The sequence below is a fragment of the Empidonax traillii genome, unplaced genomic scaffold (genome assembly GCF_003031625.1).
Source record: "Empidonax traillii isolate 1590-97213 ecotype Southwest subspecies unplaced genomic scaffold, ASM303162v1 scaffold126:size1624879, whole genome shotgun sequence".
Taxonomy (NCBI): domain Eukaryota; kingdom Metazoa; phylum Chordata; class Aves; order Passeriformes; family Tyrannidae; genus Empidonax; species Empidonax traillii.
In genome coordinates this window covers 1557666-1577578 of record NW_020955319.1, presented here as the reverse complement: position 1 = coordinate 1577578, position 19913 = coordinate 1557666, and the positions used below count along the sequence as shown (strand labels likewise).

The following is a 19913-nucleotide window of genomic DNA, read 5'->3' as shown; positions in this document are numbered from 1 at the left end:
GCAGCTGCTGAAGATGAAAGGAAATTTTTGACACTAAACTAAGAAATGTACAGTACTGACAAGTACTTACATTCTGAGAGAGGCTGAGTTGAATCTCTAGATCCGGTACTTCTTGGAGATATTTATTCACAGAAATAATTAACCAATAAAACAAATAGTCTACTGCAGCAAACAGAAGCCAGATGCAAAGATGAATAATTACAGGGAGAAAAAAATAAAGCATTTTTTTCCTGTCTTTTCTTGTGAAGCAGAAAGATGGGATTGTCACATAATCTTTTCTTTCTTTTCTGTTAAGTGGCAGAAGACATGGTTTCCGCTGTTGCTTTTGGTGCTCATCAAATGCAATGAATTCTTTTGTGATATAAGTATTTTTAAACTTGGTACCCTGAGAACCCAAAAATTTTTTTATAAAAAGGCCAGTTCCAAAAGAAACTAGAAAAATCCCAACTACAGGCAACACTTTCTGGCCTATATAGGGCAGTATAGTCAGCATAAAATATATCTGGTTAGCAACTCTCTGGATTTCTTGCTTTGTGTCATTTAGCTCTTGTTTTAATGCATCATCTGAAATTGAATAAGATGGTGTGAATTCATGCTTTAAGGTCACTATATCTTTAGGTAGTGCAGCAGAAAGTGTGGCCGACTCATAAATCCATTTCACTGCCTCAACATAATATTTTATCAAGGCAAATTGCTCATGCTTCAAATGACAGGTTATGGTGTCTGCCAAAACCTTTAGGTTGTGAAAAATATTTTGGATGTTGCTGGCCACCATGACACCTGTGCCAGCAGTAATAAGAGCGTTCCTGCCATTTTTCAGTCCACAGGAAAGAAGGAACAGGACACTAAAACAGCGCAGGTGCTTGAAACAGAAGAGCATGATAGAAAGCGAGATCCAGATGAATCCAGAAATCAGCAAGGGACCCAAAGAGTGGTGTGCCAGGGAGAAGTGCATGCCAAGGAAAAAAAGAAAGCTGGAGAGGAAGCTAACTGCAGAGCAAACTCCAAAAAGCTTCATCCAATACTTCCAGCCAGGCTTCCTTTCGGATATAAAAATTTCCCATGCGTTCTGGGCTATTGAGACAAATGTTCGCATTTTCTCCTGATTGTTGCTGACACTGCGATAGCTCAAACTAAAAGGAAAGAAGAAGAAAAATACTGTTAGTTACAGGGTAACACTACTGACAGTGGTGTGCTTTTAACTGGCTTGTCCAATACTTCTCCACACTGCAAAAAATGCAGGTCTGACTCACCTGGGCCTGAACCCCTGCACCTGAAACCCAAATATTTGTCCTCAATATCACACATGTAAATACTAAAGAGGTGACTCTAAATGGTTTTCTAACTTTTTTCTTCTATATTTTGCACACTTTGATTAGCTATATAGACATAATGGTCCATATGTACGTGCGTGTGTGCGCCTGTGTGAGTGTATGAGAGGGATGCAAGCCTCCTGTAGCACCCAGTGCTCCCTGCAGATGCTAGCTTTGCCTTGTAAGGGCACCAGAAAGGCAAACAGGGGAGCATGGAAGCTTCCCATTGGTGCTCCAGTGAAGGGGAACAGGCCTTGATCCATGGGGAGCAGCCAGAGTAGCTGCCAGGGAGGAAGGAACAGGTGATGTGAAGCAGCCTGTGCACACTGCCCAGGGATGGGCAGTGAAGCTCTGCTTTTTCAGCTGGAGGCAGGTTAGTACAGGGGGAAGAAAGTGTGCTTCAGGAATCATTCCTTCTTTACTGTGTGGATGACCATGCACTGGAACAGATTGCCCAGAGAGGTTGTGGGGTCTCCCTCACTGGGGATACTCAAGAACTATCTGTATGAAATCCTGTGCCATGTGCTCTAGGATGACCCTGCTTGAACAGGGAGGTTGGACCAGATGATGACTCACTATCTTACTCACTCCAATCTTACACATTCTGTAATTTTATGTCATATTCACTTTTAACCCTTTTTAACCCTAATATCTTGTGCTTGTCTCCATCTCTCCTGACTACCAACATACCCATTATGTAAATTACAGAATATTTCTGTGATTCAATTCAGTTTGATTGAAGACAGTCCAGCGCTCATATCTTTCCTTCTTCTTTTACATTATAATATTAATAGTGCTATTTGTCCAAAGATTTGATTTATATTCCCTTTAGCCTTTTAACATATTAGAACAGATAAGATGTTAATTAAATAAAATAAACAGTTGTAAGTTTATCTTCAATACAGAACAGTTGTCTTCACAAAATACTTCCTGAAGATATGACTTTGAATTTTGCTTAGCTTGAACACGCCAGGTAGCCAGGAGCTATGATTTTGTACATACATTGTATTTTACTAACTTTCTGAATTCTGCTAGCATTCACGGCACCATTTTCCCCTTCTTCTCATTGTAATTAATTACTAGTTGTGTCATTGGTGGCTTTGCCATGAGTTGTCCTCTGCTTATGTGGATGGTCTGCTTTGTCCTCTTTCTAGTAAAAGACACTTTTAGGAAACATAATTAAAAAGCAGATGTTCATGATCCTGAAGTCAAGCAGAACCAGACCTAACAGCCAGCAAACCCTGTCAGCAAATCCTGTACTTCCTCAATCAGGTCGCTGAACAGCATGTGTCACCACAACATCTTTGTAGATATAAGAAAAATTGCTTTGCAGAGTGAATATGTCTGGCATTCTGTTCTTGATTTAAACCATTAAAAATAAAATGCAGAAAGTCTAGGATTTCTTTAATACTATGCAAAAGCATCCCTGTGATAAAATAACACATTTTGTGTTTTCTTGATCAGCACCAATTTCACAGTTTTTCTCAAGCACAGTTTTTTCATGGTTTTGTGCATTTCTTTGTATGGGTATAGTGCATTTGGGTTAATGCCTATAAGCATTCAGTAAATGCCTGCAATATATGATGGGGAGTTTGGCATGACTGAATCTAAGAATTGGAGAGAGTTAAGAACAAATCTTTAAAATTCACAAAAGCTATACTTCTGGACTGGGAGGCTGGAGAATTGTAAAATGTGGACAGAACTTGAGAATAACCAAAAAGTCTTATTTACCGGGCAGACTCAGTGCTGTTACATGAGATCTCTGCAGTACTCAGAACATACATGATAGGTTTGTCCCTAACCTGCATGAATCCAAAGCTTTAAAGCAGGAAAGGACCCAGTGGACTTTGGAGCCTGTGGTATTGATACTCAGGTGTCCCTGTATGTTTACTGAAGATTGGGAAGCAAGTATTCTCACCCTCTCCAGAGCCCACATCTGAGCTCAGACTTTCCCAGGGTAAAAGTGTGCATCTCAATGGCTTGTCTGACACCTCAGTTTTTCCCCATAAGACATCAGCAACAGGCGTAGATATTCAGCATTCAGCAAGGGAGAGTCACTCAAAGGCTGAAAACTCTAAACCTAAAAAATGTGGAGGCTGAAATTTCTTGTATAAGCAGGCACTTAAACAGCTGTGAATGCTTGGGAAAGGAAAATAACACTGTCGCTCAGAGGTAGAAATAAATCTTTGGCTGCACTAAAGAGGCTAATTCAGTGCTTAAAGAAATAGTAAACCTTGAGAGCTTTCTGGAATGATTCCTCTTAAAAACATAAATCACGAAAGCTCTCCTGAAGCTGTTAGGTGCAGTTATGAATTCTAACAGGAGGCTGACAAGAACAAAGCCTTCATTTCAATTTCAGTCTGAAGCAAAGTACGTTTTCTTCTGTCCTGTACATGAACTAATGTGGGGGCTGTTACCATTATTTATGTAGCACAAGGAAAGAATTATTCTTGGAAAGCAGTTTCTTGCTCTCAAGTGTTGCTTTCTTTCCACTATAGTTTCTCATGATAAGAAACTCCCACAAAGGGGAGCTGGAAACTCTTTGCTCTAGTTCTGCTTCTGAATCTGATTTTTTGTAGGGTCCAAGGAGAATCTCTCTATGCCTTAGTTTCCCTCTCTAGGAAATACTTAGCTCTGGAGGCATGGTATTCATCTATCATACGGCATGCTGGCAGCCGTAATTATTAAAAAAAGTTCTCAAAAACAGCCTCTTCAGCAAGGAGATTGGGCCATAATTCTTAGGGCTTGTGATGCACTGAAAGTAATGTAACATAATTTAGAGGTATTTTTCTATTTTCATTTTGAAATAAAAGAGAATAATCTAAAAGCATTTTTAAGAACCTGCTTGTGATATTTCAGATGTGGCTACAGATTTGAGTAAGGAGAAGATAAGTGCAGAGCATCAGGAGTCCCTAGAAAAAGTCTTACCAGCTCAGCCATGAGCCCTGTGCTAAAGCTATGTAATTTTTATACAGTATATGTTCATATTGTGTATGATTTCTTCCCTGCCTTCTATCAACATTCCTCTGTATTCGTCGTCCAAGAAGTTGTGGCTGTCCTTATTACCCATTTGGTCCTGTCCCAGTCCCTTGGTCACCCTGCAGCTAATGATGGCTTGCTACATTAGAATAGAATAGAATAGAATAGAATAGAATAGAATAGAATAGAATAGAATAGAATAGAATAGAATAGAATAGAATAGAATAGAATAGAATAGAATAGATTGAGTTGGAAGGGACCAACAGCTATCATCTAGTCTAACTGCGATAGATCAAAAAAGTATCTGTGAAAGATTCTCTACCCAGGCTACTTCTTGCTTAGACATGATCATCAGGTTAAATTTCTAGTTTATGAATTAGCCGCCAAGGAAAACACCTTGCCAATTTTTAATATTAATGGAAGAAGCAGGTGTGTCCTAAAAGTGTGTAGTGAGTAAAAGAATGGGATTTACTAGATAGTTAACTTCTTTTTAATAGAGACACAGCTGACTTGACAAAGCATGATAAACAGAGTCAGATACCTAAGTTTACTTTCTATTTTGATACAGACCTAACTCAGGACTACAAGCCATTGAATTAGGACTGAGTAGTACCATCTAGTTTTTGTGCCCTTGCACCAAGTCTGACACAACTTTTCTCTGCACAGATGATCTCAGGAGGAGTATGGCAGTTTGGCAGGCCCTTGAACCTCGGCCCTCCATAGTGTGCAGAATCCTTATATATAAAAATAAAGTCTTATTAAGAGAGACATTAGGTTAAATTGAAAACTTATATGTCATTGATGCTAAAGCTTCAATGATCTCAATGACCTAATAAATCCTGTTGGGTTTTTATACAGGAACTAAAGAAGAGAAAGCACACAATAAGAATATAAAAACAAGTATTTCCTTTTTTGGCAGTTTCAGCAGCCTTCTTTTCTAGCCTGGATCAGTTACATTGAAATGTAAGAGAATTACTTCCCTTTTTTGGATACCGTCAAAAAATCCAATGCTGAACTATGTAAAAGGAAAAAATACAGGAGACAGTCCCACATTGTTTCCTTTGTTCAATGCAGGGTATTCAACAGAGAAATAAAAGCCCAATCAAAAATCCAGCAATGTTACTGTAACTATACCCTCATCATTTCTCATGTTCACATTATTTGCTTTTAACTGCAGGATGAAGTAAATGGTACTAAACACATTAAACAGAAGCAATGACTAAAATGTCTAATCGTATGTATGTCCATAGGGACTTGAAATACCAAACAACACAGCAATGCAAACAAAACAATAATTTATACACAGGAAAAAACAAACAAACAAGCAAAAATAGCAACAGATCGAGACCTCTTTTTCTTCACACATTGAAAATAGATGGCTTGGGAAAATTGTGAACACTGTAATATATTAACAGGTCTTTAGGATGCCACAAATTGATTAAATGTCATCTAATATCAGATGTCTATAGCACTGGAGGTTGGACAAGATGATCTTTAAAAGGCTCTTCCAACCCAAGCCATTCTGTGATGCCCACATCTGAGCTGCCTATATGTCAATGAGCAGAAAAGGGCAGTCCCCCAGAATCATACTTCAGACCTGTTTTAGAAGTCCACCCCTACAACAGATGGATTGCATTCTAGAAGAGCTTTTTCTCTAGCTCAACTATGAAAAGTGTCTGGATTACCCAGACAGAGCTACCCAAAGCCATGTGAAATGAAGCTCTTCCTTTGTCTCTTCATTGCTAGCAGGTTGCATTTGTTTAAGCTGGGCACTTGGAGCAAGGCATGGAAAATGTGTTATGGGCGGCTGTAGAAAATGGATAGTTATGGAAGAGACATAGAACAAGAAATCAAATTTTCTCATATCACTATGGACTGTGTTAGAAAGCTGTGATGCAACAAACCCATGGACATATTCTTCCCTTAAAGCACCAGCAGGAATGGAGGCACAGTTTGGGAAACCCAAATGGTAGTTTCCCTACTGCCAAAAACAACTCTACAAAGCACATAAAATTCCAGTGTGAGGGATGGACAGGAACATGAGAGACTATATAGTCCCTTTTCCTACACATAATAACTCTACATAGTTATGGAAGACCTCAGGACTAAATTGTTTCATGAACTTTAGGAACACACCCCCCAGGTGACAACAGTTAACTTAAAGCAAGTCCTTTTACCTTGGAACAGCTAACTTATTCCATGATTATTATCCCAAGTTTCTTGATATTAACCTTAAAGTGTTACTTACAAGCACTCTTGTAAAGCACTTGAAGATTCTTCACAGTGCTGTGTGTCTCTTGACTTTGGTGAGGAACTAAGATGGGCACTAGTAAAAAAATTCACATGAGTAATTTGTTTCCCATACCCTCCCTCAATGAGTCAGACACACTACAATTTTGAAATTGTTCTGGGTTTGACAAAGATTCATGAGGAAGTAACTTCTGCACAAGACCAAAATAGTATATAATTTGCAAGTGCCACTTTCCACCTTTTTTTTCTGGAAGAGTAATAGATATTAGCAAATGAGTTCAGGACCCAAATTTCAAAGATTTAATTTTATGTTGAATAATGCCTTAGGTCTAGAACATTTTAGCTATTTTGGTACTTCCCATTCAAACTAGAAGAAGTTCAGTACCCAAATAAATTTAAAGCTTTAATCATTTTTACCCCACCAAATGTTCCTACTGAGATCTGTAAGAATATATTTTTTAAACAACCTGTCAGAATATGGCCCTTAGAATAAGACCCACCTTAAATATACAATAAAGACACTCCAATTATATACAATAAAAATAACTGATGTACAGGAGGGTAGAACTGTTATGTGGAGAAACCTTTGCTTTAACTTTTGCACTTAACATTTTATTTTTAGTCAACTCTTTGTTTCTGCAGACACTACAGTTTGCATGCATATTTTTGTGTACAGAGGAGAAAGATAATTATGGACACCCATACTCCCTACTTTAAATTGCCAGTTATTGGATTGATTCATTGAAGCAGTCAGTCCTTTTATTCAGTTGTCATCAGGACCATCTGACCATCTGATAAGGAAACTAAAGGCTGATACACAGCTTCAAAATGACAACAGCAAAAACAAGAGTAAGAGGACTGTTACACACCCGTGATACCTTTTCAATAACATCCTTCATGAAAAACTGTCTTTTATGATGCACTTTCAGAACTAAGTTGCAATTAGGGTTTTACTGTTTATGTTTAACCTTCCAGATCCATTTTTTGAATAAAATATATCTATTGCTTTTCTCAGACATGCCATAGGTGGGAAGGTCCATTGCAGAGGTGCTACCTGCTACACCTAAGGAATTCTAAATTGGAGACTGGATCTTTGAAATCAGAGCCTAAATGAGAGTCAGAGTTGTACACCAGTTTCAGTTCTGTCCTTGGACTTTACATTTGTAGAGTCCAATCAGCAACTACTGGAGTGCTGGCACAGGCATTATCTATTTGCCCTTGGTTGAAATGTCCCTGCATGTAATTTTCCAGACAGCTGGTTTTCCAGCAGGTACTGATAGCACTGAAGTAGCAGGTCTCACTGACTCACTGTTGAGACCTGGTTTCCCTTCCACAGAGCAGCCATAATCCTGCTCTTTCAAAAGCAGCTACTGAAAAAATTCAGAAAGCTGGCAGACAGAAAGATGAACATAGCACAATGTTCATAGCATCTAAATTATGCATAATGTAAGGGTATAATTAGATACAGTGAGCCATCAATAACTGGAAAAAGTCTCTGACTATTATAGGATGAGTGGATGAAATGATTTGTTAGCAGAACATATCCTTCATCTTATTAAATAAGGGAAATTTCTGTAAAGGGATCCAGTTAAGTGCATATTAAGTCAGACCAAGCCTCCATGGAATCCAGCATCTCAGCTTTGATAGTGGCATATAGCAGATGTTTACAAATCACACAATGGTGACTGTGGACCATTTGACTGGGGACCCTGCTTGAGTTGGGTGGGGAGGGAAGGGGGAGTTGGACAGATGACCTCCAGAGGTCCCTTCTGACCTCAACCATTCTGTGACAGTTGAGATTCCTATTTTCATTTCTCCAATCTCCAAGGCCCATCCAAATGGCAGCCCAACCATGTGGAGTATGAGACACTCCTCCTAGGTTATCATCATCCGCAATGCTCCTGAGGGTACACTCTTTACAGGTCATTAATGAAGATGTTATGCAGCATTGGCTCCAGTAGAAATCCCTGGGCCACACCACTAGTGAACCCTAAATAGCTGAACTTTGTGTTGCTGATCTCTGGGCCCAGCAGTTCACCCGGTTTCCAATCTACCTCCTTGTTCATGTATCTACCCCACATTCTGTCAGCTTGTCTATGAGAATATTACTGGGGACAGTGTGGAAGGCCTTTCTGAAGGAAAGGTAAACAGTATCCACTGCTCTCCCCTCATCAGTCAAGCTAGTCACCTCATTGTAGGATATCACATTGGGTAGGAATGAATTCCCCTTTGTAAATACATGCTGAATACTCACTGCAAATGGTTTATGGCATTAGTTTCTTTGTCACCTTACCAGAGCTCAAAGTGAGGCTGACCAGTTCCCTGGATCCTCCTCCTTGTTCTTGTTGCAGATGGGAGTAACGTCTGTAAAATGGAAGGAACTGAAAGTTTACACATTCGAACAACAGTACAGTAATGGCTGTTGTTCCGGCTGTCTGTGGTGCTGTACAGATGCCTCTGTCTGCACTGGAAAAGTAAGGATGATTTAAAAATCAGTGCATTTCTGACCTCTTTCCCATTTTTCTTAATCCCTACAGAATGACTAGCAAAACTTGCTTGCACATAAAAAGTGTTTAAAATGTCACTGCTTGAGATCCTACTGTTCTGGCAGTTCCTTAATGCATTTCAACATATGATGATGCTGAGATTAACACAGTCTGGATAACACTGTGCTTCAACTATCGTAACATGCAAGCTAGATGCATGTTTCACTGGGTTTTTCTATAGGATGCTGAAAGCTGCTTCCTTTTGCAGCATCTGTGTGTGGCAAGAACAAAGCAAGTTCATAGCTCTGAGCCCTGTGCGGCATTGAAATCACTCTGTATTCTGCTCTGCCTGCTCCTGCCTTAGGAAGACCTGCTAGCAACTAATAGTCTTTCCTCATGGCTGGCTTCCGGAGAGCCAGGAAAGAAACAAAGATCAGCATTTGTAAATATTTTTGCCTTTGTTTTTGAGTCATGGCTTTAATTATTGTCCCTGGTTTACTGCTACAGCAGAAATTTAGATTAAAATAAGACAGTTGCATTTTGTTTTTTAAGTATCTGAGGAAATGAAATAATGGCAGTGGGTTGTCACTCCCAGTGAGCTGAGCTCCACCGGATGGGCAGTATGTCTGGAGCCAGCAACACAACAGCTATGAGTAAAAGGTTCTCAGATTGAATCACGGTTGCAGAAACTCGGTTCTGAGGGCCCTCAGTGAAAAACCCAATCCAAATACTGCTGAGCTTGGGTAAAGGTTGTATGTATTGCTGGCAGCTGAAACTAATCTTTATGATACAAAGGTATTGTTTGAGTTTTATGAAAATAATTACAGGATGTTTGCTGTAAAGAACTATTCCTGTAAGTTGAGCTGGGGAAGGTTCCTAAAAGTCTCCAGGAAAGCAGTTTAGAGAGGAGTTTTTAGCTGAATAATTTCCATTGATGGCCACATAAATGCTTCTGACTTGGTCTCGTGAAAATGAGATCTTTATATCTCTCTATGGAGTCTTGACTGAGTGCCCAACAGATATCATGAAGTGACTGCCCAAGGCACAGATTTGTCACATCCTTCTTTTAATGGAAGCTGGAAATGTCTGTCTTCACTGTTATAAGGTACTTTACTTTGTTTATTTTTCATAACCTCTTCCATGTAGGAGATGATACTTCCAACAAATTATGCAGCCAGCTACAGCTGCTACCTCCAAATGCACAGAGAATAGGCATTTCAAAAGGAACATAAAATTGAAGTTTAAAAAAGCACTGGTAGCAGTTTCGCCATTATAATGAGGAGCTGCACCTGCCCAACTAGCTCTTCTAAAAAGCAGGATACAGCCTCTGTGAGATCCTGGATTAAGAGATCTGTAACAACAACCTTATTTGGAAATAAATGTTTGTGGGGTCATGACTGCCTGTGGGATTCCTGCTCTTCACTCCACAGCTTGAACTGAGGAGCAGATTCATGGACACATATTTTTGGATTGGAGTTTTGCCTGGTGCAGTCATGTACCTTGTTTTGGACTGATGTGAGTCCCTGATTTGAGCATTCCCACCCTCCAGCTGCTCATCTATTCTTGCTCTAACTCATTTCAAAATCATACTGCTTAGAAAAAGTGTACTATTAAAAACCCTTGAGATATGTGGTATCACTGACACTCTTAACTGGCTAGAAATTACACAAGAGGTTATTCTAGAAAAACTGAGAGGGGAAATATTCTCTGCTGGGAATGAGCTGGGAAGAGCATAGCAACTTCTCAGGCTGAAGATGCTGTGGACACTCACAACAGGTGAGGGGAACACCTGGGGATACTCACAAGGCACATTTCCCAGAAGTGGGTTCCAGATAATTTTCAGCTTAAAGTGAACTCAAGCTATTCATGCATTGGTAACTGATTTTCATTCTTTTTTGTCCTTTGTGTTTTCATCCAAATATTCACTCAATATCCTATTATCTTTTTCAGAAAAGCAAAAATACTACAGGCATAAGAATTGACCCTTTTAAAAGAGTCCAAGGAAATGAAAAACAAATAGGATATGCCACAAAAAGGTTTCGTACCAAACAGTTACACGGTAATGAAATATCAAACAATTCAAACCTAATTTTTCCATAATATATGCTATTCCAGATAACTAGAGCCAGCATTGCTTCAGTGAAGATGTCCAAACAGCAAAGACTGACAAAGTGATAAAGGAAGAAGGTTACATGGAAAAAAAAAAAAAAAGAAAAATGTAATAACAGCATTTGTTGGACCATATCTTACCAGGAAATCTGATACATTACTAATAAATTTCTTACTGTATGCTATGAATAGAATCATGGAGATAAGGAAAAAAATAATGCAGCCAAGGAACAGCAACTGGATAGCAATCTTATCTTAGAATAATGGAAGTAGAATTTATAATGGATCGACCAAAGGATATAACATAGGTCTGGCATTTCCATCTTTACCCCTCAGTTACTTTGAAGGAGTTTATAACTTTGTTTATTTGACTGAAACTTACAGTAAAGTATTATTTTCCAGTCTTGGATGCTCGGGAACTGTTAGTGACTAATAAGAAAGTTCCTTCTGACAAAAAAGGAGGAAAGAAAAAAAAGCAGAAGAAAAAATAATGCAGCCTGAGGCTTACAAGACAATTCTTGCCAGAGTTCTTTCCAAAGCCTTTCTTTATGTTGCCTGCTTCTTACAAAAGACTGAATTTTCTGTCTTCTGTTTTCTTACTTTCACAGTTTAACTAAAGAATGGCTTCTTTAAATTAAAAGAAATTATGAAGGAGGAAGTGGTTAATGCAATGAAGATAGTTCTTGTGCACAACAAGCATATGATACTAAAACCAGTACAGAAATAAAGTGTTTTGAGGAAGAAGTAGTAAAACAAAGGGGAAGGCACAGAATGAAACCCACAGAGCATTGTAAAACAAACCTCAACGCACACATGTCTGTAGAATTATGGAAATAGTTAGAATTTCAAGAGATATTAATATGCAGTGTTATGGGTTCCCATCTGCCTTGTAACTTTACAGGACATGGTACCTTTCCAGACAGCCATAGCCTATGTTAGCTGCAAAAACAGGGGCAGTTCTCTAGCTGTTAAATGGTTAAGTGCATAGTACATCTCCTTGGAGGTGTAAAAGAAAAGAAGTTTTGAGTCTGAATCTCTTAGGATCTGAGAACATGCATTATCCAGCAGCCTATCTATCCCAGATAGTTAGGGCAAAAAGCTGCAGTTTAGTGCTGTAGTTATGTATGGATGTGGAAAGGGGTAGTGGCCCTTTTTGTTTTGCAAGAAGAAAGAAAAGACAAAGAACATGAAAGGGAGTGATCAGCACCTATATGGTCCAAAAAATTAACCCTGACCCATCCTGTGACAATCCTCCTCTGCCAATAGACTCTTGGAAGCCTCTGCAAGGAGAGCACTCCCAAACAGCACCACCATTAAAATGATGCTCTTGTGTCTGCCTCAGGAGGGCCCTGAGTTGTAGGATATCCAAGGGCACAGAGAGAAGATGATTATGAGCTGAGCTATCCTTGGAAGGACCCGGATGAAGGATGATGACAAAGTGAGATTGGAGAGATGGAAAGATTCACATTAGGACATTATAGCTTCTGTAATGGAAATTTGTTTGCTTGTTTTATTTTTAGTGGGGGGGTTTTGTTGCTGTTGTGTTTTTGTAGCTGTGGTGGTGGTGGGTTTTTTGTTTAGTTTATTTAGTTTGTCTGACTGAAGTTAGTTATAATCATGGAATTGTAGAACGGTTTGGGTTGGAAGGGACACTAAAGACCATTTAGTTCCACCTCCTCTGCCATGGGCAGGGACACCTTCCACTAGACCAGGCTGACTAAAGCCCCATCCAACCTGTCCTTAAACGCTTCCAGGGATGAGGCATTCACAGCTTCTCTGGGCAACCTGTTCCAGTGCCTCATCACCCTCATGGTGAAGATTTTATTCCTAATAGCTAGCCTAAATTTACCCTCTGTCAGTTTTAAATAAACTATTCTTTCTGGAAACAAACAAAGAGAAATTACGTAGTCTACCAGCTGGAAGTTGCAGCTCATGGCAGTTCTGGTCAGAAGGAAGAGGATAACTCAAATATGGAGATATTACATGTTTATTGATAAATAATGTCATAACAATAGTAAAGAGTGAGCTCCCAATGCTAAAAATTGAAAGATTGGACCCTGCTTTTCTTCTGACCTGTACAGAAATTTGTTGACCCTAACATTCATGAATAAAATCAGAGGATTAGCTGTATGACATTTTCAAAGAAATCTAGTTATTGTAGAAGTAAAAGAAAAGCATTTTCTTATTGAGGACAGCAAACACAGGACAATACTGCTATCTGTGTGCCAAGAGTGGAAAATGAAAGAAATTTTCTGTGGTTATATCTTTTTTTTTTTTTTTTTAATTTTAAACTGATTCCTTACAAGTTTTGAGGAAGTCTGGTATAACGATTGCAGCAATTAATTATTTAAGTTGTTACAGGTAAACACAGCATACAAGTAATGAAGCAAAATGTAAAAAACAACTAAATGGTAATGTATATGATTTATAAGAAAATGAGTTTCTGTTCTAACAGATGTACTTCCTTCTGCATTTCTATGAAAAGCAACATTCGAGCTTCCAGTATATTATCCTTTCTTCAGTAATTACAACTTCAATTAGCATTTGTCAACATTTGTATTTTGTTAGGAAGGAAACAGCTTATCAGCCACTTCCTTTCCTGCAATCAGGCAATGATTGTGTTCAAGATGAGATAAGCCACTTTGGAACTACAAAGCTTTCTGTAAATATGGCAAAAATTGGGGGTAACAGGTTGCAGTACAAAAGATTTCTCAGGTAATAGGGCATTTAAGAGAAAAGCAGGGTGTGAGGAGGCTTTGAGGAAGACAACTTTCCAGCCGAAGCTGGACAGCCAGAGCCTGAGTTTTTCTCCAAGTACTCAAATAGCACAGATCACATGTCAACACCAGGAAAGCATGGCTGAAAAGTGATTTTAAGCAAAAGATTTATAGGAAAGGTAGCTGTCCTGAGGTCACATTTGTGTTGAACTGTAATTACTAATGGGCTCAATTACATTGTGCTGACAGTGCTCAATAATAGCTGTGACACTTATAAACTTCTATTGTTTAGAAACACCAGCCAAACCTTCTGGAAGCAGGACAGGGAGAGAGCCTGGTTCCTCCATCTACTGTGAGAACCTGTGGCAGTACAGAGAGCCTGAGAAGAGAATTAGCCTGGGATGTGCTCAAAATCTGAAATGTAGATTATACTATATTTTAAAAGCTCTACCATATGATAATTAAAATCAATAAAGCTTGTTGAAAAGCTTGCTCCTAGCTGGCAAATGCCTTATTTTGTACTTTTTATCCTTCTCAAAGAAAATATCAGTGCTGTGACAGAATTATTACATTTCCTTTGCTTTCTGGCATGCTGTAAACAGGAATAAAGGAAGATGCTCAATACACTGTAATTACTTTTCCTTTTTCTTGATTTACCAGTTGTCAATGGATCTTCCCACTTCATCACAATTATACTGAAAGCTTTTGGTTTATTTCTATATCTTATCTATGGAGACTCTCTAAATATGAATGAGGTGAAATGACTGTAAAAGGAAATGCAACCAAGTCTTCTCAGTAACAGTGAATTTTCTCCTTGTTTCACTGAAATTTCATAAGACTAATATTTAAGTTACTGGAAAGAAAAAAACTTGTCATAGCTTTAATCAAATTGATTTGATACCATTTATTCAGAATACCAGTGCCATGGAGAGTTTAATCTTGCTCAGGAATAACAAGCAACTACTGAAGTCTGTTATGTATTAACTCCATATTTTCTGTAGCTTGCTAAATGTTCATTTACTTAAAATACAATTAGCTCCTTTCATGTTTTTAATGGAGAGACTTTTTTTCCTAAGTGTCACAGACACAGTGTCCTTAACAAGAGAAAAGACCTTGTCAACATCAGTAAAATTTATGTAAGATGTAGTTGTTTTGAGTCAATTGGTTTGTCCTCTTTTTGGCAAAACCCCCACCTTGGACCTTTTCCTACAGCTCTAGTCCTCCATTCAAGCAGAAAATCAAGTTTTGACACATGATGTCTCATAGCCATAAAAACTATGTTAACATTTCTAATAAGCTAATGATTCCTTTCTTCATGCAACCCAAATAAACCATATTGCAGACAAAACAATAAAATACATATTCCCTTGACTCTGTGCTTCCCCACTCCTGACTATGCTTTGTGTTTTTATCTTTCTCTCAAGGAGGGAGACCCCGTGTACCTCACCAGGCATTTTCTTCAAAACATGGGGCCTCTCATATACTGCCATATCCTTCTCCCTTTCTAAAACTCTCAAAATTCCTTTCTGTATAGTCTATACACTATATCAGGATGAAGCCATGAACAAACCCCTTGTCAGACTGTTGTTATTGTCCCACCAGACCTGACGCTTTGCTATCAGCCAGCCAAGGTGCCTTCTTGGCTTGGCCATGCCCTTGCTCCAAAACTCAAGCAGAAGTGTTTTAGAGCTTCACAGAAGTTTGATTTTAGTCCTGTGTCACCATTTCCAAGAACTTCAAAGATGAAGGCAAAAGATTTGCAGATTTGACCACTCCAGTAAACAATATAGCATTTGCAGTTCATGACTGCAGCTGGAAATATCACCATAAATAGGATACGTATCACAAAATTGCCATGCAGAAATTGTGGTTGCATTCTTCACCCTGGATACACTAGAAACTGGCTGAAAATAGGCTTGTTTCAAGTGTTCATGTGAAATGATCCAGGCCAGATCTGCTGTGGTAGCAGATTTCCTGCTACAGGGTCAGAGCTGTTACAGGTGTCAGACGACCACCTGGACTTCAGCTTCATTACAGATGTTGCTCTCCCTACTTCTAGCCAAAAGGGAGGGAGGGAGGGAAAGAAGAAAAGGAAAGATGGAAGGAAGGAAGGAAAGAAGGAAGGAAGGGTGGTGACTCTCTCCCCTGCTTTACCTTGCATGCTCAGGACCACGGTCACTCCCTCTCTTCCTTGGATTTTGTGGGGTTTTTTGTTTATCTTTTTGGGAGGTTTGTATTTTATTTTTGGGGGTTCTTTGTGTGTGTTGTTGGGGTTTTGTGGGGGTTTTTTTTGTTTGTTGGTTGGTTTTTGGTGGTGGGGTTTTTGGTTCTTTGTGTTGTTGGGATTTTTTTGTTGTTGTTTTGTTCGTGTATTTTTGTTGTTGTTTAAAACTCTCAGGCTGCCTTGGCTATCAACAGCTGGGCTTGTGCTGGGAATGCAGACCTGCCTTCCAAAGGATGGTTCGGAGGATTTTTCCTCACCTATGTGTAAATGTATAATAATTCTATGCCCACTCAAAGTTTACTTGACCTTTTGTCAGTAAAAGAGCTACCCACCCTTCCAGGCTCGTCTTTGATAGTCCTTTCTCATAGTCTTTGCATTTCATGGATTGTTTTTCAGTTTCAGAGTGGCAAGGTGTGTCTCTGTGGGGGTGTGAGCCAGAGGAAACGTCAGACTCTATCCACTTGACAGAATGTTATAAGGAGTAAGAACAGCAAAGCACCTCTTCATCTACATGGTGGATACCAATGTTTGGATGTCACACATTAGTGACAGTGCCCTAAAGTGTGTTTGCGTGGGCAGACAACATCTTCCTGGGATGTCTAATGGCAATGCACTTCCTTCCTAATATTAGGGTTACTCGGCACATACCACAGGGCTTGCTGGTGATCCTTCACCCTAATATGATTGCAAAACATACTCTCAAACTACATTAAGATGATCTAAAAACTCTGTGCAGGCTCAACTTCATGTAGCTAGTCAGGATATGCTCTGCCTACAACCCAGGGTTAAATGGTATTTTTAATATAACTGTAAAATTGGAGGGGGGCTGCAGAATATTATAATTTTATTTATTAAATGAATAAAATTATGACATGAAATACTTTATTTATTTAACTCCCTTTAAACACCAAAGGAATACTTAAAAGACCTTATAAAGTGGCCTGTGAATGTGAAGTTCTTTACTGAAAAAAGGTTGAGATAAATGGTTTCAGTGACACAAATGCAGCATATTAAAACCAGTTATTAGCCCGTGTGGCAAAGAAGAATAGGACTTGTTTCTGTTTCCCAAACTCAGAATAATTGTGTATATTTTCTTTTGTTTTTGTTTTTAATTAAAACTCTAGTACAGCATCTTTTGTGTTTGTGGTAATTATGCTGAACTTTGCATCCCAAAGGAGAAACGTGTAAATGGTTCACTCTTTTGTGGCTATTTGTTCCTGCCATTAGCTCAGGAAATGTGTTTTCCAAGGTCTGCATTAGTTTAGCCAACTGGTGGCAAAAGCAGTCATTTGTGTTAACACAAGAAGAGCAGCGTTAAACAACAGAATAGACTACATTTCTGGTTAACATAATATGACCATCTGAGCAAGCAGCAATTGTGCAAAATGGTTTGTCTTAAGTTTATTCTTTTTTGTTCATGTGCTAGTTGTCAATGAGGATGGAGAATGGCTTATAAATCATTGAGAGCTGTCACTGGAAATGTTTATATTTTGAGAACTTTTCAAGCCGTCCTGCTGTCCTTGAAGCCAATGTGGATACTACTCTCAATTTACACTGCAACAAAAAAGGGAATTTAGGCTTTATCCAAACATACATAATGCTTTGGATTTGAAGTATCCACTACAGACTCAGTCTGAAAAAGTGACTGAGGCTCTGTCCTGAGCTATCAAGGCTGCAGCACATGAGCAGTGATGCTTAGGGCAACCTACCACCCATCAGAGAGGAAATAACTGAATGATCCTTCACCAGCACAAATGCAACTGGTAGGGCAGCATGAACAGGCATCCATAAGCTACCAAACTAAGGATTTTGGAGTAAAAGGTGTGTGGATAAAGCCACATTCGTCCAAGACAGAAGCTCTGAAGTCAGTTTAAGTCCATCAATTTACAGCAAGTCCCTGTGAAGGTAAAAGCTACAGCATAGACAGTCTGCACCATTAGGGTCCATGGGGAATGCAGGACATGGTGGTAGAGTGGGAGTCAGGGCAATGATACCTGCCCAGTGGTGGGAAGCTGTCTGCATAGCTGCCCATGGTTGCTGGAGAGCTCCACAGTGCTCCTTGATCTCCACTAGCTCAATGGGACACAGAGACAGACATGACCCTTACACTCACACTGTGTTTACAAACTTCTATAGGGCTCTGAAACTGAGACAGCCACCAAGCTCTCCTCCTGGCCATCCTGCAGCTCCACATCCTGCAAGCCCCTGCTCCTTCCCTGAGTCCTTTCCACCTCCCCATTTCTCGCTATTTCTTCCGCTTCTGCCACCTCCACATCCAGCCTTCAGTCTTGGCTGATCCCTGACGAAAAGCCAGCCTGAGTTTGGGCTAGCAGCACCCACAGCCCTGCAGGCAGCCTGCCACCACGCTGAGCTCCCAGCCCCATGCTGTGCCAGCCCGCACCTGGCAGAGTCTGTGCCCCCAGCAGGCAGCTGCCTGCTTCTGCAGAAATGCTCTGGAAATACCTTTCCAAGGAGCTTCCCAACTCAATGCCAATAGACCATTTAGAGTGGCATGACTTAAAAACACCACCACTAATCCCTTACTGTTCTATAGTGTTTCAAATACTCCTGTTTTTACTCCTGAGCAATTCCTATAGCAAACTATTAAATCCTGCCAAGTACATTTTTACAGTAATCCCACAGGTTAAAATTTCACTCTAGTTTGCACTTCAGAACTCGAATCTCATAAAAGGCACATGGTTTCTCAAACATGTGCTGTGTCAAACCAAGGACCCTTCCATCCCAGCTCACTCCACCAGGTCATATTATGGGGACACTGATGTTCAAACCCTCCCCTCCCCCCCATATCTCCAGCAGGAGGCCGGACTAAAGCCCTACTTATGTCCTATCTGACCTGAATTATCCTGCTATGATTCTATTATTCCTTCCCAGGTACAGGACTTTCCATTTGCCTTTGTCACATTTGTCCCCGTCCCCCCAGCCCCATGAGGTGCCTCTGAATGGCAGCACAGCCCTTGAGCATGCTGGCTGATTCTTGTCCCCCCATTTGGTGTTCAGTGCAAACTTGCTGAGAATGGACTCCACCACTTCCTCCAGGTCATCAGTAAAGATGTTTTAAGTTGACAGGTCCCAGGATTGACCCATGACCTCTGCTCATGCAGCATCCAGAATTCCACGGATTATGGCCCGTTAACCACTGCCCTGTGATCCTGACAACTGAATCAGTTTTTTACCCATCTAACCATCTATATATTCAGACTGTCACATTCTAACTTTAATATTTAAAGGACTTAATGTTTGGAAAATAGACCGTATGCTCTGTCAGCTCTTACTGTTTGAGCTTTCTAAGAACTGTCATGAGGGTCTGTTCATCCATTTCTCGCATCAACTCCACAGGCTTTGAGAGCTTCATCACATGTCCTTTCCTTGTCTTGAATCTGTCTCAAATGAGTTTGGTAGTGCAAAATCACAGATCATCCAAACTTTAACTGGAATTTAAAGTCAGAGTGATCTTATGTGTCCACTAGGTTTAGAAAGACATTACATTGTGACCACCCTAAACAATAGCTGTTTCAATGAATATTTTGTAAGATGTAGTTGACAGCTGGCAGTTCTCTCCTGTCTGACTGTTACCATTAATCTGTAATGCTTGCATTTGCTGTAGTGACTCAAGGACAGGTGAACAAAAGGGTATTTTGTCCCTCACAAAACACTGGTCTTTATAACAGTGTGCTAAGGAAATTAGACATTTGGAAACTGAAAATAAGGCTTGGCTGGTTTTCTGCTGCTCTGGCAATGCAAACATCCTTTTGCCAGCCAGTGTACTCTGCCTGCTATGGTCTGTTCTGAATCTCTCCTTAAAAGTTGAAAAAAT

General features: G+C 39.7%; 1 protein-coding gene across 1 annotated transcript in view; it reads right to left on the bottom strand.

Moving 5' to 3' along the window:
- The window catches only part of DCSTAMP (dendrocyte expressed seven transmembrane protein), a 7370-nt gene extending 6274 nt beyond the window's left edge, over nucleotides 1-1096 (bottom strand). The window contains exon 1 of the mRNA XM_027883428.1: nucleotides 71-1096. Coding sequence (XP_027739229.1) covers nucleotides 71-1096 — 1026 coding nt within the window. The remainder of the gene's footprint in view (nucleotides 1-70) is intronic.
- Nucleotides 1097-19913: the final 18817 nt, after the last annotated feature.